At 43.5% G+C, this 25299-nt stretch overlaps 1 protein-coding gene across 4 annotated transcripts in view; it reads right to left on the reverse strand.

The window, feature by feature from the left end:
* Window positions 1–162: 162 nt before the first annotated feature.
* Window positions 163–25299, reverse strand: part of RAB3C (RAB3C, member RAS oncogene family) — a 121015-nt gene continuing 95878 nt past the window's right edge. For all 4 annotated transcript variants that reach the window (XM_083465538.1, XM_083465537.1, XM_083465536.1 and 1 more), the window contains exons 4-5: window positions 12608–12732; window positions 163–7415 (exon numbers count right to left, since the gene is read on the reverse strand). In XM_083465538.1, the coding sequence (XP_083321664.1) occupies window positions 7228–7415; window positions 12608–12732 (313 nt within the window). In that variant the 3' untranslated portion in view covers window positions 163–7227. The remainder of the gene's footprint in view (window positions 7416–12607; window positions 12733–25299) is intronic.

The following is a 25299-nucleotide window of genomic DNA, read 5'->3' on the forward strand; positions in this document are numbered from 1 at the left end:
AGTTGGCATGAGACGTGCAAGATATATTTGGTCAAGTAAGGCGAAAGATTTACACGATCTGAAGAGAAACCAGAGTATTGATTGATTGATTGATTGATTGATTTGGTCAAGTGACTTATTAAGAAGTTTGATAGAATAAGTGTTAACAGAGACTTTAAAAACAAACAAACGACAACACCACCACCACACTATATACCTGACTTGTGAAGAAAAATAATTTATAAATATTAAAGCTGACTTGTATTTTGAACTCAACAGAACCAAGTTCTAGTTGGGTATGCAAGAAACAGAAAATCCTGCAATTGACCTAATTATCTGACAGGCGTAAATTAGCAAGGATTGGTCTGCGGTAGTTATGGGGATTCTGCTATGAATCCAGCTCTGTCATAACTTTTCTGATTCCCAGAAGAGTTAGTCCAAAGGTACTTGGTCCACTCTAATCTGTGTATTGATGTAGACCAACTGGTAGTTTGTTAAAGAAAACGATCTATACTTTGAATGATGCCTCAAAGCTACCTGAGATACGCTTTTTGGACTTTCTAACATAAAAAAAAACATGTATGACAATCTGCCCGTATCTCAGGGAATCACTTCCCTTAAGAAGACCCTTCATTTCCTGTCACTCATAACTGTACTGGCTTGACAAAATGAATAAGGATGGCACAGGCTTCTGTGGAAAACAAACAAACAAACAAACAAACAAAAAACAAGCATCTTCATAATCCAGTATTAACTGCAGATTTCTCCAACATAATCTGGGTGGAATATATGCAAACTTTGCCATGGAAGGAACAGTTACAGTGTTTTGATTCAGGAAAAGTGGATGTGCATCAGTACCCTCAGGAAAAAGGACCCCCTATTCAACAAGAACCCCATTTACACGGTGTCATCACAAAACATGCTCATTGAAAACTAGCTCTAGCAACTGTCTGTGACTGACAAAACTGCTATCAACAGACATAAATCTTGCACCACTGTTAAGTCTCCTAGAAAACACAACATTCCGACAATTCCACACATTAGGATCAAACTCCAATGAACATAGTGCACCATTAAATAGCACTTCATTCTTAAAATAAATAAGGTGCAGGCAGTACAGCTGGACATAGCAGAGCTGAGCTGACTGGGAAGAAACTCTATAATCCTTCAGACTCAAGCTCTGGAAAGGCCACACAGATTGAGCTGCTCAGGTCGTTTCTCTATGCAATATACTAAGGGCTTATTCCAGTTCACCAGCAATAGTGCAATGACCAATACGTATAGAATGGAGGAGAATAAATATGGACAGTTCAGGGTTATGGTTTTTTGTTTTTTGTTTAATGACGGGATGATATACTCCAGCACAAACTGGAGAGGAATGCTCAAACTGCAAAGAGGGTCTATCAAGAAGAGATGAAACTGATTTGTTGCACAGGCCAAAGAATTCCCTAGTCAATTAAGCTTGTCAATGACCCCCATGAGTCTCAAAGCAAATTCTGAATGGGAGAGTGGGAGAGTTTGAGCTTAAGACAGCTATACTTCCTCTCTCAAAGTTGAGCATTCATGTCAGGGTGACCAAATGGGGCAACAGGACAACGCTGTTGCTGTCATTTGTGGCGTCACATTCTCTAGCCCAGGCATAGGCAAACTCGGCCCTCCAGATGTTTTTGGGACTACAACTCCCATCATCCCTAGCTAACAGGACCAGTGGTCAGGGATGATGGGAATTGTAGTCCCCAAAAATGTCTTGAGGGCCAAGTTTGCCTATGCCTGCTCTAGCCAATTGGAGTTGGTGACACTCAAACAGAAGAACTCCAAAAGGAAACAGTCTTTCTAGATGGGGGAGGCATCTTTTATTTCACCAGCAACAATATATTGCTCTGAGCGCTGGGAAAATACAATATCGGAAACGCTTTCATGAGTAAAAATGTTTGCATCTTGCACAAGACATTGAACAACTGTACCTCCGTTGCATTATCAGCTGATCGCTTGGGAAAGCCCTGAGTATAAGCACAAAGGAACAAATGGTTCCAGTTAACAGTCACATATATTTGCAGCTGAGAGAGAAGGGGAAAAAGCCATTTCGACAGAAAGGACAGGCCAGCTATTTCATATCTCAGACACCAAACAACCAGATTTGAAAATAAGCGAGGGTGGGGAATGCCATTTTGAATTAATGGCATAAAAGGGATAGGCACATTTGCTGCTATTGTAGAGCAGGTTGTTATACACAAATTGAAACACAAGCTTGCTGCTCCACTGCTTGTATGCGCTTGCAGGCATTGTAACACTCAGCTCATGCCTCTGCGTTCCAGTTGCCAATATGCAAAACTTCATTAGAAATATTTTGCCCATGTGCAAAGGAAAGAACTGCTTGAGCAAGAAGGCAATTCACCCATGCAAGGAGTTGTTCAACTAGCAGCCCGGCTATTTTTGTATATGGTGTGATGTAGTGGTTAAAGTGTCAGACTAGGACCTGGGAGACCAGGGTTCAAGTCTCCACTCGGCCATGAAGCTCACTGAGTGACCTTGGGTCTGTCACTGCCTCTCAGCCTAACCTACCTCAGAGGGTTGTCATGGGGAATCAGTGAGGATGGGGAGACCCATGTATGCCACCTTCAGAAGGTGGGCTATAAAGGAAAAAAATAAAATAAATTCAAAAATATCCCTGTGTGGTTACAGTTCAGCTGGGCTCTCAGGAATCAGGCTAGCCTCTAGAAAGTATTTTTATTCATTCAAGAATAGCAGAGAATAAAGCTTACATTGGTAACAGGCAATAACCCAGAATAATAAAACAGTGCAATAAATTAGGATTGCCTAATTTGAGGGGGAGTTTTTAGGCTTTTACAAGGATTTTTGAAGCATTTTTTTAACGCCCTATTTGCCATATGTCCAGATTTTCCTGGACATTTTGCCAATTCGGCAAAAACCCACCCGGAAGCCATTTGCAGAGTCTGATTTCCAGATATGTCTGGGAAAACCCGGACATATGGCAGCCCTACAATAAACAAACCTCTCTTATTTGAACATGTGCATTAATTGAACTTGCACACTACAGGGATGCTAGAATTTCTTCAGTATTTTTCTTCTATGTTTTTTGCATCAAAATGCTCCCCCCCCCACCTAAGAGGGGCAGTTATAGCCAGTGAAGTTGTCAAGTTAGCAGAAGGACTTCCACCTGTGCAATGGGAATTCATTTCCCTCTCCTTGTGCACCTCTGCACCCCCCTCATCGGCTCTAGAGGGTTGGGGAACCCCCCAAAATATTCTTGTGGGTGAGGAGCAGGAAGACAAGAGAACAGGGAGTCCCACTGCACAAACAGAAGTCATTGAGCTGATGGGACGTCGTTAAGATACAACCCAGAATTTCCTTGATCGGATTTCTATCAAATTCTTTTTGCCTGGCGGTATATATTGACTTCAACCCTTTTCTTTTTTTGCTGTTCCCCACCTCTGCCCTGCTTTTTTGGGGTTAGTGACAAGAAAAGACTGACTGCCTCATATCCTCCTCTGCAAATTGGCAACTTTTATTGGGGGGGGGGTGTTAATTCAGCAAAAATAAAGGAACAAAATTAAACCTTTGTGTGTGCGCGCTGCTAGCTCATTTATATTGTGAGGCATTTGGGTGTGGGGAGATGAGTGCCACAAAAGCTCTTAAAATATGTCCCGTTTTGTGCATTATACCCAGGCCTCCCCCCCCCCCAGCTGGAGCTCACTAGAGCTCAGCTCCAGCACCTCTCAGTGGGAGCCATTGCCATTCTAAGAGAACATGGGAGGCGTTCATGGTGAACTCTGGCACCCCAATTTTATCCAAGCGTAGGTTTTAGCTTATTTTTGCTCTCCTCAGCTCCCACACATCTGAAAAGGTGTCTTAGGAGTACATTTCAACACCTATCTAAAACATTTTTCTTTAGGTGAGCCTATCTAGACACGCAGGTGTTATTATCTTTTAGCTTCTTTCACTATTAATTTTAATTGTTTCTATAATGTTTTAAACTGCTTTTTACTGATAACTTTAATATTTCTTTCAGCTGCTTAGAGGTTTTACCAGTCAAGCGGTATATAAATTTTGTGAAGGAAAATAAAATAATTATGGCTCACAGTTGGAGTGAGGCCTTAGCTTCCCTATGTGGTAATTACAGTGAAACGCAGTAACCCTGTGGTCAGGGGTGCCTTTTAACAATTCTCTAGACACCCACCTTTCACCCTTCTTCCTTCCATCATTTCTGCCGCAACCCTGCTGCAAAACATCTACCTGGTATTAAAAGATGATGCAAATAAGAGCTATGAACATTTTATACTTCTCTGTTAATTAGAAGAACTTCGTTGCTGGGACCCAGCTAGAGCAGTCGAGATGGAATACTGCAGGGTGAAGAGGTGAGAAATTGCCTCCAATTATCAGAGAGGGAATTTACTGAGAAACAAATATCTCTATGTGGGGAAATACAGTGGCTAAAACACTTGACATGCTGCTTCCTTATTTTTCACAGTCTTTCTGAGAGTTTATAATCAATTTGCATGGTTTGTTTCCTGAAACCGTAGAAGTTCTTCTTTTAAAAATTAATGTAGCTATATTTTCCTGTGGGGCTTCCAGAAACACCATCAAATTCTGACTTTTTTGTGAAAAGCTATAAGAAGGTCATCATCAGTTAGAAAGTCTGGGGCAAGATGTCTTTCAGAAGTAATGACCCAGATCTGTCCTCACGGGCAATTCTCCCTGTTATTAATGAGAGTGGCACTGGAGAGGAGAAATAAAAGTTTCATAGCAAAGAAAGAAGAAAAAATTATCTGATGGTATATAACAGGGGTGGGGAACCCTTCATTCTGCCAAGGTGAATTTGTTAAGGGTCACATGCTGGAAGTGGGTGGGGCTAAAATAAGTGTGGGTGGGGCCAGAGCTAAAATAGGTGGAGTCACACCTTTTCTCTTTCTACCACTCCTTTCTCTCCCCCTTCTGACACTCTCTTCTCTCTGTCTCTCTCCCACTCAATCTAGCAAGCTGCTTGTGGACAGAAAGATTGCTCTTCTTGCCAGAGGACGGAACTGATCACTCTAAGAAGACTTATGAAATTTCAGTCAAGGGTTGCTGTATGAAATTGCACCAAAAGACCACATGAGAACACGTGTGGCCCATGCCAGGTATAGAATAACATTCACACTTAACCATCCTTTGTAGGTATCAGAGGTTCAATTCTTCAAAAACGGAGTTTCTAGAATAACCTGGCACTTAAAAAGAACAAACCGAAATGTGTTTCATAAAACGGTAAGGCTGGTTCATATATGCATGCAGATCAGTTGATTTCTTGATCTTGATCTGCAGGTGTATGCTGCTTCCGTTGAAAAATATTCTACTTGAGTTGATGAAGGGATAAATCTGCAATGTCCCATTCATTCATGCAAGTCATCGCCTGGTCCGACCGTCAGCCAGTGTAGAGTACACCTGTATAAACTAGCCTCAGTGATTTCAGAGAGCTGCTGTTCCATGCAAAGGGTACCTACAAAGCTATGCAGATCTTCACGGCATCATACAGACACCCATGGGTGAAAGGGCACCCTTTTCATGTATATATGTAGTAGAATGCCTGGCACATGTAATGGGAAGCTTCACTGAGCACCTACAGGGTTCCCATTCTGTCCAGGAGGAGGAGGAAACTCCTGTGAAGATAGAGCTATGCATATGCAACTGAAGCACTGGAAGTCAACCTTTTGGGGGTGCTGCAGTGGGACTCCTGCACCACTGGGGGGTGGGCCAGATGACCTTTGAGGTCTCTTCCAACCTGTCTATATTGAGGATCAGGGTGCCACTAAATTTTGGCTAAGAATAACTTGATCAAAATTTATATATTTTCACTGGTGTTACTATCAGGAGTTTAGTACATCCGATAAGGACAGCAAGAGTAATGCACTTTGGATATCAGCGTCCCCATGCATGTAGAACTGAGAACAGGCCTGCAACCCAATTACTCTTGTTATATTTCTTACTGTTTCATGTTGCCTCTCTTTGTCCTTCTTCATTATGTAACGTTTCTTCACTCATTTCTTGTACATGCTTTTGACAATTAGAGAAGAATAAATTTCTTTCCATTGGCCTCCAATGACTTCACTAATGTATCTATCTATATTCAGAGCTCTGAATCCTTGGAACTTCCATCTGTGTCCGTATCAAAAGTGTGTTAGTTGTAGTGGGAGTTATTTTTGGCTCTACTTTCTGTAGTGCAAGTAACTGTATTGTCTGTGGTGCACTGAGATATCCTGGGAAGGACAAATCCTACACCTTGGCTGCTTACACCATAAACAATTGAAGTGTGTTGCTCCACTTTAAAAAAACAGCCAGTCCCTTCCTCATTTTTAACTGCCCACTGAGTATGACCGATAGTGAAACTGTTAAGAATTTACAGTGGTTTTATTATTATTATTATTATTAAACTGAAATTAAAGTTTGCGTGAATATGGTCTGAAGTTTGGACAAGTATCCCTCAAGATAAGCAATGCTCGAGTGAAGGAAAACCAAAAACCCAGAAATATTTGGTAAACAATCTGACTCTGCAAGGCCTATGGCTGAAAGCCAGGGAACTGTTGTGTCTTGGTTTTGAATGTAAGACGCCCTTCCCAATGAAGGCTGTCTGAGAGGCAGGTAGCCCTGATCTGGGAGATCTAAATTCTCCATACCTGTCGCTGGTTAGCAGGACACCTGCGGTTTTGCTAATGGGCCCCAGCCACCTTGAAGCATGGACCTCTCTGGAGAATGCAGACTGGCAAGTTACCTGGAAGGTACAGCTGTGCTGGCGTGATTAGATTGCTACCTTTCTGCAGTGCTAGTATTGATTTGGAGTGCCAAGGAGCGGGAGTCCTATTTCTGACTTGCTGGATCATCAACCTAGAAGAGTCAATAGCATTAACCGGAAATGGGATGAAGGAAGAGAAAAATCCAGACAAAATGTGGACCTGAGGTCACAGCACCAGCTAAAGGTGGAACGGGCATAAAGGTGAACATAAAGAGCGCAGACGAACAGTCATCTACGTGCAGAGGCCAAATGCTGAGAAATCGGAGGGCCCTGTCCTTACACACTTGCGATCTGTTTCGCAAAGCAACTCTATGCACATACTGTACCAGCAGTGGGCGTTAAAGAAGATATATTTTCCCCAAAATGAACCGGTAAGACATTATAAATAAAGGCATATAGACCCTATGTAAATACTCTATTGGCAAAAGAACACGCTGGAGCCGCCTCTGTCGACAATGACTCTATTAACAGCCACAGTTGGGTTGCTGTGGAGGAGGGCTGTCCTTTAGTCTTGTGTTCTGTTTACCGGCAGCAATGGCAGGATCTGCCTCCAGGCTTTCTGACATTTTGTCGCAGATGATATCCACAAGCCGTTCAAAGGTCTGCTTGACGTTGACGTTGTCCTTGGCACTTGTTTCAAAGAATTCAAAACCTGGTAGAAACAGACAGACTTGCAATCATTCAGAAACAGCACTTGCAACCATTCAACATTATATTTACCTTCTTCAGGCACTGACTAGACGACGCTTTGGGGTAGATGCAAAGACAAGCAAAGGAGCAACTGGGCTCAGGAACCTTCAGCCCTTCAGATGTTGTAGGACCCCCCCCCCCAACTCCCATCATCCTTGGCAAGTGGCCATGCTCTCTGGGGCCAATGGGAGTTGGGAGTCCAAGAACATCTTGATGGGTGAAAGATTGCTGGCCTTGCTTTAGGGGATAGAGTGATAGCTCAGCGATAGAGTACATGCTTAGCATACAAAAAGGTGTCTTCGTGTAGGACTGGGAAAGACTCTTGCCTGAAACCCTGGAGAGCCGCAGCCAATCAGTTTCAATGGTACTGAGTTAGATGGCCCAAAGGCCTGACTTGGTATAAGGCAGCTTCTTATCTTCTCATGACTCTAACGCCCATTAGCCCATGATGGGAGCTGTAGTCTAACAAGATTTGGTTAACCACAGATTCTCCATGGCTGCAGTATGAATTTAGGGCTTAAGTTTAAACTGGACTAATCCTAGTGCAAATGCTTCTGCGCCACCATTGCACAGGAAAGAGAGAAGAGTGACTGTTCTAGGAGCGATGAACCAGATGGCCAAAGGTATTCATCTCCATCTGTTAGGGACGTTAGCCTGTTTGTGCCTTTTGTTAAAACAGATTACTGCCTAATGGAGGGATCAGCAAGGTTTACCTTGCCTGGGCCGGTTCACTCCAGTGGAGATCCCTCTGTGGGCTGGATCGCCCGCCAGCAAGGTTTACCTTGCCTGGGCCGGTTCACTCCAGTGGAGATCCCTCTGTGGGCTGGATCGCCCGCCCGCTGTTTTCAGCGTCTGTGCAGACGCAATTTCTGGCGCCATGGAAGTGAGTCCCTGTGCTGCGCCGGTTTAGCGCAGCGTGCGGGGACTCGCTGAGCGGGCAGCTCAATTCAGGGGCAGCTTGTGGGCTGGCTAAATGACCCCCGTGGGCCGCTTGTGGCCCACAGGCCTTAGGTTGCTGACCCCTGGCCTAATGGCTCAGGGCCAGACAAATGTCTCTTAATGGGAGCCAACAGCCATGACATGGCAGGCATTTCCCAGAAATTTGAAGCCCACCAGAACTGGGGTGGGAAGGGATAGGTAGCATATCTTTTCCCTTCCTAGCTAAGGGTGATGATTAGGTGTAATCTTTTTCTAAAGGAAAAACAGGACAGGAAGTGCTGTTTGAGCAAGACAGAGAAAGAAACGTAGAGGAGGGAGTTCTGGAAAGCTAAAAGTGCGGACTTATGTAACAATATGCTAGTATTATTTTGGACATATAGATTGTGTATTGCGTGTATGCAATAAGTAAGTTTAATTTAACAAAAACAAAACAAGGAAGCTGGAGGCAAGGTGCTGTGTTTTTGCACTGTAGCTAAGAGGGACGATGTCTGCTTATTAAGAACAGAAGACTTGTAAATGCTAACTCAGACCACAGAGCTCATCTGGTCCTCATTCTGTCTCTAATAGTGGCCAGCAGAGGACAGGTATGCAGAAGTTCCTTTAGATGTTGCTGGACTGCTGCTCCCATCATCCTTGACCACTGGGCCATGCTAGTCAGGGATGAAAGTTGGACTCCAACATCATCTGGAGGGTACCAGTGCCCCATCCTAGTGCTAAGGACATCTGACAAGACAAGTTGGGCCATTGGCCTGATCCAACAGGCACTTATTATGTTCTTATGACACTATTAGAGAACAGAGAACTGATATTCCTTCCCAAGGAGACTCAAAAGCTGAATATGATGAAAACAGCACCCCACTGTTGTTTGTGACATTTTGGTCTTCCTAACAAAGGTATTGCCTTAATAAGCTTTTTGGGATGTTTTTACATAGTGGAAACAGAAATATTTCAATAATCATCATCATAACAAAATCATCAGACTTCTGGCCTATTTTCTTTCCAGCCATGTTAACTGGATATCTTTGAAGGCTAGACAGGAAGCCTGGATAAGTCTATATGCATCAATTTCCCCCCAGATAGCCACTTAATGGAAATGTGTCTAAACTACTAGAAACAGAATCCTTTGGGGGCTGTGATTATACTGGCTATTAACACAGGTGTTTGGGAGTGCTTGCTCCACTGGGAAAGGGGCTCAAACATTTGGTGTAAAAAAATAATAATTACAGTATGGATTTTCCAAGCTTTGAAGATTATTATATGAGGTTCTGTTTGACACAGAGTAAACAGCTACTGTCTGTGAAGCTACACCAGCCAAAATTTGCAACTGATTTGATTTGGGCATAAGAAGTAACTGTGCTGATAATGGTGAGCATGGTTTCTATGTAAACTCAGGGCATTTTTACACCTGTGGCTTCAACTGCCTTTTTGTATATTCTATAATGCAAACGTACAATATATTTTATTGGCTTAAATTAATCTTCTATTTTAAAATGGATCCCTTCCATGTTTTGTCCTGCATTCCCAGTTTCGCACAAAGCTGATGAGAGAGAGAGAGAGAGAGAGAGAGAGAGAGAGAGAGAGAAAGAAGGAAGGAAGCTAAAAGGCACTGATGCCACATATGAAAATGGTCTTTGTGGGTTATGATCCACTCCAATTGACTTACAAAGGCCCTAAGTGTAAATTATAAAACACACAGCAACCTGGACATTTTTTAAGAGGCAGGGAGAGAGGATCCAAACACATCTGTGCCTATTCAGTTCTCAAAAAATTAAAACTCTGCATGCAGACAATCAAAGTGTGCCTGCATATAAGTTTTTAAACACAAATTTGTTGCATTGGCACATTTATTATTTTTTAAAAAAACTTCATAGGGGCATGCAAAAAAAAGAAAAGAAGGAAAAATGCAGTGTGAATCCCAAGATGCAAGAGGATTTATTTAAGCTGCAGGCTTTTTGATGAATGGAACAGGCTCTCTCTGCCCCGTTCTATAACTACCATTTGGCTAGAGCTACCGTAGATTCGCAACAGGGACACCTCTTAATATGTTGTTAAAGTACTGTTGATAGCTCTGATAAAAAAGAAAGAGCCACTTATAGAAAGCAGAACCTGCAAATGCTCTGAACAGATTTCCAACCCAACTTCTTTAATGAGTTATTTCGCAGAGCTGTCTTTCCCAGCTACGCGGCGTTTTTTTTTCCAGGTTGCCCAAGAGATTTTGCCGTCTCGTTTTCTAATCCTCTGCTCATGCTTGTTTCCTTGGTTTACTGGAGAAGAAAAGGGCTCGGCATCCATGCCCACTCCCCTAGTCCTGCTCACAAAAATAGCAAAGACTCAGGAAACAGTCACTTCTGATGTTCTTTTAGGGCTTAACAAGATGCTGTGCGCATACGTGTGTGTATTAAAATGCTGAGGGCTGCTTCTAATAAGGAAACACAGCTTCAGGAAAAGGGCAGTTTTCAAGGGTGCTTAACCATTTCTTCACCTGCTCTTTCTATCTCCTCTTTAGGTCCATGATGGAGGAAGAGAGAGGAGGGGGGAAAATGGATGATCCCAAGGCTCGTCATTTAACATTATGTCTTAAGCCACTCAATGTGCAATTAAGCTCTTAGAGGAAGAGATGCAGAGCACAGAATCATAAAACTCCCTAATCAAACTAAGATTAGTGGGTGTGAAGGAGTTGAGACAGCAGCTGGCGATATGAAAAGTAGGTAGAAACCCTAGTTAGCCTTTTTCTCCAGTTATGTTTTATTTCCTGTGTTTATCAGAAGCTACATTCCCACTGTAGGTTCGTTAAGAAATAAAGGTGGAATCTCCCTGCCTGCTACTAGGAATCGGGGAAGAAATTCAGTTTGGTTTGCATTTTTATGTGACTCTACCTAATTTGCACTCCCTGAAACAATATGCGAATCCAAACACTTTTTTAAAAAAAACCACACTCCTTCAAATTTTGCGATGCAATTCTCCAAGCAAAACATGTGTTCAAAAATGTGTACGTTAGGCAAAAGTGTGCATAAAAATACATATATTCCTGAAAATAACAGCCCCCAAAATGGATTATATTAGGGGGAATTGCATTCAAACATGACTATATTAGGAGAACTGTGTGCCAGGATGCCGATGAATTTCTGAGAGGATTGGGCAAATTCATGGAGGATAAGACTATCATTGGGTCCTAAGCCACAATAGTCTCTGGAAACTGCTGGAGGGGAGAGTCCTCTTGTGTTTGGCCCTGTTTGCATCTGGTTGGTCTCCGTACAAAGAGGATGCTGGACAACATGGGCCGTCAGTCTGGTCCAGCAGGCTCTTCTTGTGTTCTTATGGGACAACTCAAAAAAACAGAAGCAACAACTTTGCAAACAGATGCAGAATTGTTGCAAACTGAATTTGAAATGGGGAAAGAAATTCGAAACTGAGAAAAAGCAAAACTGATAGATTCGCTCATCCCTACTGGCCACTAACTGCATTTGCTGGAGAAACCACTTGAGAAAGGAGAATCTGCCTTGCCAGTTGAGCATGTTTCTCATTTCACACTATGCATTGGTACCTCGGGTTAAGAACTTAATTCGTTCTGGAGGTCTGTTCTTAACCTGAAGCACCACTTTAGCTAATGGGGCCTCCTGCTGCTGCTTCACGATTTCTATTCTCATCCTGAAGCAAAGTTCTTAACCCGAGGTACTATTTCTGGGTTAGGGGAGTCTGTAACCTGAAGTGTATGTAACCTGAAGCATATATAACCCGAGATACCACTATACTCCTTTTGTGCTGAGCAACTGGGAGAGTGATGGGCAGTCAATATGCGCAAGCCCCTGTCAGAAGTTCCTGTGGCATGCAAACAGATGGAATGGACCACAACAAACAACAAAGGCCCCTTCTGCACTCTACATTTAAATAAGTCCCATGCCACTTTAAACCATCATAGCTTCCTCCAAGGAATTCTGGGAAGTTCACTTTGTTAAGGGTGCTGAGAGTTGTTAGGAAAGCCCTGCTCCCCTCAAAGAGCTGTAATTCCCACAGTGGCTTAATAACCAGTCCCTCTCTGCAGCTCTGTGAGATGAATGGTGGTCTCTCAAGATCTCTCAGCATCCTTAACAAACCACAGCTCCCTGGATTCTTTAAGGGAAACCATGACGATTTCAAGTGGTCGGACAACTGCTTTAAATGTACAGGGCAGATGGAGCTCAAATTATTTTTTTTGTATATAAATTCTCTTCTTACCAAGTTGTTCTGCTAAATGTTTCCCTCTGTCGGTGGAGATTACCCGTTCTTCTTCCATGTCACATTTATTACCGACCAAAATAACCTGGGCATTATCCCAGGAATAAGTTTTTATTTGGGTTGACCTTAGGAGAGAGAGAGAGAAAGAAAGAAAGAGAGAGAGATCAGTCAAAAGAACAAGGTAATTAGACTGGCACTACCTGTAGGCAGTATGAGCTGGCTTGCCTCAAGAGAGCAGGTTTTTGCATATAATTAAACAGCAGTGTTGGGTTGGGTGTTTGTTCTTTTAATTCAGTCAAGGGATTTCTATTACAGCAACCAATTTATACAGTAATGTGGATCATGAAGGAATATTTTTGGCTTCGCATTGCTATTTGTGCATTCAACCGGATATCAGATTGCACTCCCCATTTTTCTTCTTTACAAAAGCAGCCGCTAAAATGTCTGCTTCACGCAGGTTGCCCTCCAGCACGGTGACATAACTAAAGGCTTATCCACACGTACCTTTCCTCTGCTCTTTCCAGGGACGCTCCACAATTTAAAGCTTCAAGTCTGTTGCTCTGGAGCTTTCTCCATGAAAACCTGCTCTTTTGAGCTCAATCAGAGCAAACACTAATCCACGGGAAACCCGAATTGACATTTGCTCCGATTCAGCTTTAAAGAGCAGGGAAAGCTCAGGGCAAAATAAAAAAAAATTAAAAGTGCTCGGACATGGAGCATTAAAGTGCAGGCCTCTGCCTGGAAAAAGCAGAGCAAAAGGTAAGTGTGGCTAAGCCCTAAGATAAGACACAGAGACTGGAATTTCATTAATATTAAAGGGAAGGGAAGAAAGTGCCAGTGCTTTTGAAGTCCAGGGTCACAGAGATGTGGGTTTTTTTTTGCGGGGAGGGGAGCAGAGGGAAGCATGCTGAGTTCTTTAGGAATGTGTAGTTTATCAGAATATGATAAACGGCTTTCATAAAAGATGCGCCAGTTACCATGGCAACCTTGCAAATGGCAGTAACTCAGACTTCTTACCGTGCCAACCCATTAGCGACTCAAAAAGATTTCATTTTTTGATCAGCTGTTAGTCAGGGCCCATTGACATAACTATATTTCATTAACAAATGGAAGCTGTTTTAAAACCTGTAAAACAGCTAGAGGAAGAAGTATGATTTTTCTACCTAATAGCCATACACATAGGGAAATGGTTACTTTGCAATAAGAAAAATGCTTCTGTTATCAAAGTTCTTATGTGTCTCACATATAGCCTTAGGGAGATGCATGCATTCTAATTCCCCTTCCCAACTTTTTAAAAATTACAATTTTATAAAAGTAATATTACTACAATGTTAGCCAAAATCATTATACATCAAATATCTTTGCTTCTCATCCCCAGCTTTTAAGAAGGGGTTGTTGAGAAATTAAATCTTTGCAAATTCCAGTAAGAATGACCTGATCTGTATCTTCGGGACTAATGTGTGGATTGAAATGTAAGATGCAATCCTATACACACTCATCAGGGAATAAACCTTAAAGGATGCAATGGGACTTTCTTCCAAGAACTAGAACTGATCTGTTAGTTACCCAATGGCTTTTGCTCTTCCTGAATGTTCCGACACAGTTCTTGGTGAAAAAATAAAATGAAAATTTAAAAATGACCAAAATACATTTTAACACACATATTTTGAGGAGAAATGACGTTTGTATTTCAATAAGATTTGTGGTGCTGATTGTGGTATTTGCAGATTAACGCAGAAAACGGCAGAAAAAGTGACATGGCGCAATGAGTCGGCACACCAATCTCTTCTCAGTTGTAAACTGCCTTGTGATCCTTGGAAGGATGAGTACAGAAAAATAACAAGCAAACAAACAAACATCTCCAGAAATGATATACAATGATATAGCTTTTTATAAAAACAACAACCCCAGAAGCTTTTCTTTTGGGAATTATAGGGACAGAACTACCTAAATGACCGCTCCCCACATCAAATGGGGGGCGCCTTTTGTGGGGTTGCACGCAGCCCCCTCGGATCCCTGTGTGACTCCTGGTAGTTTGGGCTGGCTTCATCCTCCCCAGGCTGGATACCTTTAGGTCTCCGCCTACCTCAGCCAATCACCCAATCCCGCCTGGGGAGGTGTTCTCATGGGATCGGCCAGGTAAGGGGAGGGACGGCCCTGCCCGCATAACAGAAGGTGAATCTTACCTGCAAAGCGTCAGTTGGTTTCAGAGCTTCTCCCACCCTGCCCTCCCTCAGTTAAGTCTTCTTTTGCAAGTTAACCTCTTCTCCACAGGTACGTAGGCGCTGCTACGTCAGGATCGCTGTTGAAGAGCTGGAAAGGAATTTTCCTGCATTGGCAGGTTTTGCCTTTCCCGTAGCAAAACATCACAACTTTGGTGGTTTCAGGCCTTAGGCGGAATCCTTTAGTCTATCTTCCTAAATGGGGGGGGGGGTGAAGCGGTGACCCACGCCCCCCCTTGCGGCAGTGAGCCCAGGGTTCCGCATTAAAGGGGTTTTGAGGGGAGAGGCATTGGCCATACACCGAGAGGTTGTCATTGCTTTCCCCTGCGATGGCGGTGAAATGGGGGGCAGGCTCTCTGCTTGAACATACCATATTTCTTCTCTATAAGACTCACTTTTCCCCTCCTAAAAAGTAAGGGGAAATGTGTGTGCGTCTTATGGAGTGAATGCAGGCTGCACAGCTATCCCAGAAGCCAGAACAGCAAGAGGGATTGCTGCTTTCACTGCGCAGCGATCCCTCTTGCTGTTCTGGCTTCTGAGATTCAGAATATTTTTTTTCTTGTTTTCCTCCTCCAAAAACTAGGTGCGTCTTGTGGTCTGGTGCGTCTTATAGAGCAAAAAATATGGTTCTCTAGAGCCAGCCCGATCCCCACACATTCTGGATAACCCTGATGTCTCCCAGATCCCCAGCTGGGGACTGGGAAGGATAAATGCCCAGTGCCTGAGCCAAGGTCTTCCTACATCTGAAACTTAATAAAGTTGTGGCCAATTTTAATCCCATAACACGTTGTCATGAGTCATTATTCTGCTCGGGGGTCGCCTGGAGTTGGGGGGACTCAGCCTGTCCACGCAATTGTATAGAAATTTATTTATGTATGCTACGGAATGCCAGACGGAATGGTTACTGCCAGGTGTAGGAGAGAAACCTGAAGCGAGTTGGCTTCTCAGTACAACTGTGGGTGACTTTGCCTGCTTCTCCCCTTGAGACTTCAGCAATTTCTCTGTAACAGCCAGCTTTCACACAGGTTTTTTCTTCTCAGCTTAAAACCATGGGGTGAGGGACACAAATGAATAGGGCTTAACACTGAGAGAAAAGCTTGCAGATCAACTTTCTCTGTGTAAATCGGAGGAAGAGCATTTGAACGGATGTTTCCCCAATGACAAAGATGTGTTTCACTTACTCGATAAATTTGAGTTAGCTTGTAATATATAGCATAGGAAAGCTTCCTTCCCTGTGGGTTGATGACGTCTTCAGGCAAGTCTCAAATTCCTTATGTGACAACTGTCGTCAGTGAGGATGAGTTGGGAATTCTCAAATATCCTCCCATCTTTGCAGGAGGCATTGGTGTTTCGATGCAGGTGCCATTGATCAAATCACCCTAATTCTTTCCCAAGAAATGTTTGTTTGTTTCAAATTCCATTGCCCCCCCTACCTTCTCTCTGCCAGCGAGAAAGAGAGACTCTCAACCGAAGTATTAAAGCATTTTATCCTGGAAAGGGCATCCCTGGCTTCCGCACAATTGAACCACAAAGACTTAAACAGGAGGCTGAGGCTGTCTGAAAATTATATTGCTGCAGATATAGCCGGTACTAACTGGAGTGCAGAATGCAGGAGCTGAACAATATTACTGCAGTAGTTGGTGCAGAGAAGGTGTTCCACAGCCCTCCAAGATGGCTGCCGAGAAGGGAAATGGAAGCCTGCATTGTTCTGTGCTTCCACCTTCTGCAAGATTTACAGGGCAGGATTCTATTGACCCAGGGCAGGTCAGGCAGAGTGCTGTCATCAATCTGCTGAGAACAACAGCTCTGCCTTTGCAAAGCTTTCGTCTAAGGTTGATCCCCCTTGCAGGAAAAAAGGAAAACTCAGGCACCATTTCTTAGTTACACAGTCTTTCTGAATGACCACCTGGAATGGTCTAAAAATTGTATGTCAGAACATAATCAGACCACCAACAGGGGGCAAGTGAAGCCCTTTACCCTTCTCGGCTTGCTCTGGCAAGAGAGAAGTTGTTTCTAGACAGACTCATAATTCAGCTGTTGATCTGCCAAAGATCACACTAGACCAGTCTTTCCCAAACTTGGGTCCAGCTGTTTCTGACCTACAACTCCCATCATCCCTAGTTAGCAGGACCAGCGGTCAGGGATAATGGGAACTGTAGTTCGAAAACAGCTGGAGACCCAAGCTTGGAAAACACTGGACTAGACCAAAGGGGATTGCGTTGTCAAAAAAACAGATACTACTTTAAAACTTTAAACATTTAATTTTTATTTTTACAATTAGTAGCCTGAATGATGATCTGAATCTTTATTTTTTAAGATGGTGCTCTGTGTTTTCACATTGTACACTGCCCTGATTTTCTATGATATGATGGTATAGAAATACTTTCATAAGTAAGTAAGTAAGTAAGTAAGTAAGTAAGTAAGTGAAGCAGGGCCACTTCATTGGCTTTTCCTCTCCCTTACCAGTCAGCAGCCATTCCATTTGAGCGCAGCAGAGGGTGAGAAGGGAATCAAGGCTGCTCTATCAACTGAGACGCCAGCAACTTTCTTCTTTTCCTCTCCTTAAACTGTTTCTATTCCATGTGGTCATGTAACTAAGTGCCTGAGTTTTCTTTTTCCTGCCTTCACTCCCATTCTTCCCACCTTTCTCATGCCACCTTTTCTAGATTACAAACCTGAGGGCAGAGACTGTCTTACTACTGAAAAAAAGGTAAAGGACCCTGGAAGGATAAGTCCAGTCAAAGGCGACTATGGGGTTGTGGCGCTCATCTCGCTTTCAGGCCAAGGGAGCTGGCGTTTGTCCACAGACAGCTTTCCGGGTCATGTGGCCAACATGACTAAACCGCTTCTGGCACAATGGGACACCGTGACGGAAACCAGAGCAGTGCACGGAAACACCGTTTACCTTCCTGCCCCAGCGATACCAATTTATCTACTTGCACTGGCATGCTTTTGAACTGCTAGGTTGGCAGAAGTTGAGACAGAGCAATGGGAGCTCACTCCGTCGTGGGGATTCGAACCACTGACCTTCCAATCGGTAAGCCCAAGAGGCTCAGTGGTTTAGACTACAGCGCCACCCATGTCTCATCATCTTGTAAAACATGTTTGGCTGGAGTGTGAGGTAAAAATGCTTCAACTAAAGAAAAAACCATCAAGATTCGGATTTCTCATCCCACCCCACCCCCAATAGGAAAATGTTAAAAGAGAAGTGGCGGTTCCAAATGAAAAACATGGGGAACTGCCTTCTTTCAAATCACAGCCCACTGGCCCATCTAGCTCAGTGCTGTCTATACTGATTGGCAGCAGCTTTCCATGGCTTCAGGCTAGGGAGATGCCAGGGCTTGAACCTGGGACCTTCTGCCCCCAAAACAGTTGCTCTACCACGGAGGTGTGGCACTTCCCCAAAGGAATGCAGCTGGCTTTCCCAGGATGTAGCCAAGAAGAATGGTGCAAGAGTTACATGAAAAATAATGACCAAAACACTTTATTTAGAACAAACACAAACACACATTAGTCATGACAAAAGCCCACCGAACATCTACAGTCCTCAGCTGCTTCAGGGCCTAGTCCCCTGAGCTTTGTGTAAAACCAGGACTGGAACAGCTGCAGACTGTGGTGCACTGGAACCCATCAAACCCAAACCGGATCTCCTTAACATTAAAATTGGCCGTTTGTCAAGTAGAGAAGCCCAGAAAGTTCCATCTGAATCTATGAACGTCATCCTAAAATGGGGAAAGCATTCCCAGAAGTGAAGTTTTTGGCTGCTGGAAGCTGTATTCCTATGAGCTCACAAAACCCATTACTACAATGCTCTCAACTAGCTGCAAACGTCCTCCAAGATAATGGCAAACGTCCTCCAAGATAATGGCAAAATTAAACCCAACACTAACCTCACAATATCTTTCTGTTCTCTCTGTATCAACAATGTCTGTGTACACACCATGCATTTAAAGCACACTGCTTCCTCCAAAGGGGGTGGGTGGCTTATTGGGTTTTTATTTTGATTATGCATTTTCTGGTTTTATGTTTTGATTTTATTCTGTGGAACCGCCCTGAGACCTGTGGGTATAGGGCGGCATATAAATTCTATAAATAAAATAAATCCAGGGAGTTTACTCACACAGAGCAAATATTCCCAGCACCCTTTACATACTACAGTTACTGGGATTATTGGGCGGGGGAAGCGTGTGCTTTAAATGTATGGTGTGTACACACCTGATACCTCTATATCCTCAGAACTGTTTATTTCTCCCTGCCTTCCTTATGACTCTAAAGTGCAAATGCTCTACACTAAGAGGAGAACATCTAAAATCAAAATCAATCTCCATTGCTGTTGTGGTAAACTTGAGCCCATGTCTTTCCCTTTTCTCTTTCCCTTTGGAAACTGCCAATTTCTGTCTGTCTGTGCTCCCCCCCCCCCCGCCCCCAGCATGATGTTCCAAGGAAATTAAATCAAGGCTGCTCCTGTTTCAGATTAGTCATGTTTATACTAAGTCAGATACAGAACTCTTGCCAGATGAACACACTCTCCCATTAACAGATCTGTTGAGAATCTGAGAGTACATTTTATGGAGAACAGATCTGTGTGCGTGTGTGAGTTTGTGTATAGATATATCTATAGGCCAATATATTCTAAAAGCATCTGGATTTTGCTGTTTAAGAGATGAACTATCTCGCAAATCACATGCACTCTAGCTAAAGTCCCCCTACAGACCATGTTCTTGTGGGTGGCGGTAGGTTCATGCTTCCTCGTCTACTCCACACATTTCTGGGAACATGCTGTACTCTCGGTGTGCTAGATCAAGGCAGGAGCAGGCAATTAACTAGAGTGCCGTTTCCTGCCATTGCTGCTAACTCCTAATGATTCACCCTATTCCATTCTAAAATGCCATCCTTTAAGTGGGACTTCTAGCCACTTCCCAGTCCCATGAATCATGCAAGACATGTCAAGTTGTTTCTCATGTGAACTGTGGAGTGAGGATGGACGCTGTAGAAACAGCTACAAATTTGCAGGTAGTAAGCCATCTGATCACTCTTTCCTTAGATAAAGGCAGGTGTGGGGAAGAAGAACAACAGGAAATGAAAAAAGAGGTAGCTGCTGGCAAGGACAGATTACAAGTTGTTTTTCCCCCCTGGAAAACCCAAGTACATCCATTTTTTGGGTTAAAAGGGGAGGGCTTTTTTTTATTTGTGGCAATCAACACTTTTCACTGCAGAGGCAATGTCAAGCTCTACAAACAACCCTGCCACACACAATTGCCTCCTTAAGCAGGTATAAACTTTGAAATGCAGCAAGCAAGTGACCACCCCAATTTTGGATTATGCTCCTAGACAGAAGAAAAAATGGTTTTAACTGTTACCGCAACCAATTAGCATGCATACAGTGGTACCTCGGCTTAAGAACTTAATTCGTTCTGGAGGTCCATTCTTAACCTGAAACTGTTCTTAACCTGAAGCACCACTTTAGCTAATGGGGCCTCCCACTGCTGCTACGCCGCTGCTGCGCGATTTCTGTTCTCATCCTGAAGCCAAGTTCTTAACCCAAGGTACTATTTCTGGGTTAGTGGAGTCTGTAACCTGAAGTGTCTGTAACCTGAGGTACCACTGTACTTGCCTGGCGGCAATGTGGCCTTGACCTCCAATAACGCCTTTTGCTTCCTTGGAAGGTGGGTGGAGGGGTGTGTCCATATGGAGAAAGGTCACATGGTTGGCATGTAACCTACTGTACATGGGTACAATTCACATCCATTGCTCTGGCCACTTTTGCACCCGTCCCTACCCACAACTGGCGCACAATTTGGACCCTGGAAGGATGCACATGGGAGAATGCAGCCACTGGGCTACAAAATATTCCCCACACCTGGGTGGAAAGAATAATTGGGGGGGTGCAAATGACTGTGTGTCACAACTGCTTTGAATCTGAAAAATCTGGGATGAAATGGAGGTAAGAATTTCCTCATCATGGGACGGCAGTCAGCTAGCTGACTAAGCTCCCATTTCCTGGTTTCAAGAACACATTATCATGAGAACGTGAACCTAGCTGCTAACCTCTCATTTCACAGAGATTTTAATTTAGTGCCTCGAAAAGCAGTTAAAAAGGTTTAAAGGGAAAGAATGTCATCGTCGTGGAGGTTTCATGACAAATTAACGCACTTCTGTGCGATAATTGCACTCCATTATCACAATAAAATGTGTGCTCATGCTAGTGTGGTAGAGCTGACTATTACTGTTGGGAGTGTTCAATTAATGTAGCACACTGAGAACAGGTATTGGCACAGCACTATGCTTTAAGTACACAGATCCTGTTGCTATAGTTATCAAGCACCCTCAAAATCTTTGTAACAGTCATTTCCTCCCTCTTCTAGCTCATTCTCATCAACCTATAAATACAGTTGTGTGTGTGTGTGTGTGTGTAGCCATGTATCCTTAGCCTAAGCCCCACATTTACCATATGGGATATCATCACTAGTTTACCTTGGGGGGGTGATATGAATGCTACTGAGAGCCAAACTACACATTGCATGAAGTGTGTGATTCCACTGAATGTGGCTTCTTTTTCTTTTAAACAGCAGTCCTATGGGAGATAAACGTCACATCCACACTATACATTTAAAGCACTATGGTCAGGGTGGTTTAGCAATCAATCTCTCTTTCCAGAGAACACTGCCCACTTCTAGGAACATAAGAAGAGCCTGATGGATCAAGGCCAATGCGCCATCTAGTCCAGCATCCTGTCCAGCACACTGGTCCTGAAAGATCTTCATTGGCTTCCAGTACGTTTCTGAGCACAATTCAAAGTGTTGGTGCTGACCTTTAAAGCCCTAAACGGCCTCGGTCCTGTATACATGAAGGAGCGTCTCCATCCCCATCATCTAGCCCGGACACTGAGGTCCAGCGCCGAGGGCCTTCTGGCAGTTCCCTTGCTGCGAGAAGTGAGGTTACAAGGAACCAGGCAGAGGGCCTTCTCGGTAGTGGCGCCCGCCCTGTGGAATGCCCTCCCAGCAGATGTCAAGGCAATAAACAACTATTTTACTTTTAAAAGACAACTGAAAGCGGCTCTGTTTAGGGATGTTTTTAATGTCTGATGCTGATGTTTTTAATATTCAGTTGGAAGCTGCCCAGAGTGGCTGGGGAAACCCAGTCAGATGGGCGGGGTATAGATTAATAATAATAATAATAATAATAATAATAATAATAATAATAATTACAGTGGCCAACCAGACGCCTGTGGAAAACCTGCAAGCAGGACCTGAGCACAAGAGCCCTCTTCCCTCCAGATGTTTCCAGCATCTGGAATTCAGAAGCATCACTGCCTCCAACCATAGAGGCAGAGAATCATGGCTAGAAGCTACTGATAGCCTTTAACCTCTACTGATCCTCTTTTAAAGCCATCCAAATTGGTGGCCATCCCTGCCTCCTGTGGGTGCGAATTCTGCAGTTTAACTATATGCTGCATGAAGAATTACTTCTTAAAGATTCTGTCCTGAATCTTCCATCACTGAGCTTCATCAGATATACGCAAGTTCTATTGTTATGAGACAAAAAACTTTTCTTTATCCACTTTCTTCGTTCCATAATTGTGACAGACTGTACAAAACACAAGAAAGCCCTCACATCCCTGCTGGATTCAACCTGCATGGTGGTTTTTGTAGTTAAAGTTACTTTATTCAGAATTTAAGTTTTTATTTAGCTCAAGGAGAGTAAGGACAGCGTGTTGTGCCCTGGGCCTCCTGTCCTTGCTGCCAAGCTTGCATGTCTGTTTTCTCTCTGGAACAACTTGGGAGAGTTTCTCATTTTTCCAGTCTTAAATTCAGTTCTTCACATTAGGTTGCATTAAAAAGGAAGAGGTCCTTGTGAGGATTTATCAGTGAATTTCTCCCAATATGCACAACTGTATGCATTTTCCCTAATATACATATTTTTGCAAAGCAGTTTCCCCATACCTAACAGACTGTTAACGTTATTTTCACTAACATATGCATTTTATGCATCCTTTATCACGGTATATGAATTTTTGTTCAAATTACTTGGCTGGAGAACCACATTGCAAAATTCGGACAAGTGCAAATTTCAAATGACGGTTGTGATTTTTGCTCATGTATTGTTCCAGAAAGGATGAATTAGGCAGATTCACCTTTAAAAGCGAACTGAATTTCTCCCCCTTCCTTATTCCACACCCACCCACACCCACCAGCTCCATTGAAGTCAACAGGACTTTCCTACCATGTAACTAATTGCAACTTTACACCTCTAGGTTATGCTGCCTGGGAGCATAAGGGCCAAAGGAGGGTGACATATGAATAGCCTCATTTAAACACATTTGCCACCATGGGGTATAACAAAAATGCATGTTAATTGAGAGTTCATATGTCACACACAATGCTGCTTGCTATGCCCAACTGTGAAAAGTGATTTAATGGCTCGTGGTTAGAAGAAGTCTGTACACTTTAATCTTCTCCCTGTAGAGATACCTGCCATTAAATTATGAGCCTTCAAGGTTTCCAGTACAAAAGCACAGCATGACCCATCACCAAAGATTAGGGTTTTAAAGGAGAAAATAGGTATTGGGGGGCAGGGGAAACCTACCATAATGTTCAAGAAGGACCATTTGCAACTAAACAATAATTTCTTGTTGTGCTGTTTGATTACCTTGTTTCTTACGCTTTCAGTTCAGTCTTTATTGATCTGCGTATAAACAAAACTCCCTTAATTTCACATTTCCAGGTGTGCTCCCAAAAGCTAAGAATGAATTGTAGGTTGTCCCTCTAACATCCTTCCCAGTGCAACTGGAAACACTGCATTTTTAAAGCCGTAGTTCGATCACATATCTGCAAATTCAGGTTGCGCAATGAACTCACTTCCCCAAAAGATCAATCTTTTTTTGTGACTGGGGAAGTGATGGGAAAATGCAGGGGAAAGTGTGAGTTAATACTCACTTTGGGCTCAACATCATCTAACCTCCCCACAAACAGAGTGAATGCTCAGTAAATCTGGATGCACCCTTGATGTGAAAAGGTAGCAGAGAAATGACTTTGAAAAATAATAAAGTAAAAATACTCATTTGCCACCTCTGCAAGTAGAGAATCCCGGAGAGCTGCTGCCAGTTGGTGCAAACATTATTGAACTATAATGGACCAATGGTCTGACTCAGTTTAATGCAGCTTCCCAAGTTCCTATGATCTTTCCTGTATTCCTTCAGGAACTGCTGTCTTCTCTTGGGGCCAAATCAAGACCCATGTGTACACTAAACATGCATGTGCTTAATCATTTCTCCAGGTGTCTTTCCCCTTTTCCAATTGAATCCCAAGCAACTTTCCTCACCCTGCCCGCCCACTCAAAGTTGGCCCACACATGGCTGAGGAGCTAAGGATGTGGACCACTAGCTAAATCCAGTTCCCTGCTCTAACCACTACACCATGCTGCTTTCTTTGCTATCATGATCCTGGGCATCAGTTGCTCTCCTGGTGCACAGTGTTAAAACACAAGAAAGAGGAGATAAACAAATGTCTGAAATGCCCCAATCTCACAGCACCACTGACATGCGGTGAGGGGGGCAATTGGGAAAGGGGTGGGGGATACATACTCGCTGATGCTCTTCCAGTCGGCACTGAGCTGGGAGGCCCAGCCTTTTCCAAACGCCCTTTAGAATGACACTTCACATCACAGTGCAGCATTATTCCAGAGCTCTTTCTTTTGGGGAGATGGGGGGGGTAATACAGTGGAATCATAGATGAATGCAGTCCAAGGAAGAGTCAGTGCACGTCACTCCATCCCTCAAATTCATCCTCCAGCCTTCTGAAAATGTGAAAGAAGGGAAGGAGTTCTGCCCTATGCCACCCCAACCCTCAATTTCAACACTAGATTTTATGCTCTTTGACACTTGGCAGATTAGAACAGGAACATTCTGATGTAATTATTATACCTATACACCAAGAGGACCAGAAAGTCACAACTATCTCTGGTAAACAGGGACAACTGGTGACTCTGCAATGTAAATAATAATAATAATAATAGTATTTATTAAAGTTTTTTGTGTTACACAAAATGCGTTGCACACAGTGGCGTAGCGTGGGGGTGCAGGGGGGCCCGGCCGCACCGGGCGCAACATCTGGGAGTTAGGGTTAGGGGGCGCAAATCCATGGGTTAGGGGGCGCAAATCCACGGGTTAGGGGGCGCAAATTACTTGCCTTGCCCCGGGTGCTGACAACCCACGCTACGCCACTGGTTGCACAAAAACAAACAGCTAAAGAGGGAAAAGTACACCTATCTTATGCAATGTCTGCAAGAAGAGGAGATCATCATTATTTGATTTACAGCACAATCCTATCTGCATTTTTTACTCAGAAGTAAATTTCCCTAAATCCAACAGGACTCTTTCACTAGTTAGTGGTAAGAGTGCTGGATTTGGACCTGGGAGAGAGCTGGGTTCAAATCCCTGCTGAGCCATGAAACTCACTGGGTGACCTTGGG

Source organism: Podarcis liolepis (assembly GCF_965112155.1).
Source record: "Podarcis liolepis genome assembly, chromosome: 11".
NCBI lineage: Eukaryota > Metazoa > Chordata > Lepidosauria > Squamata > Lacertidae > Podarcis > Podarcis liolepis.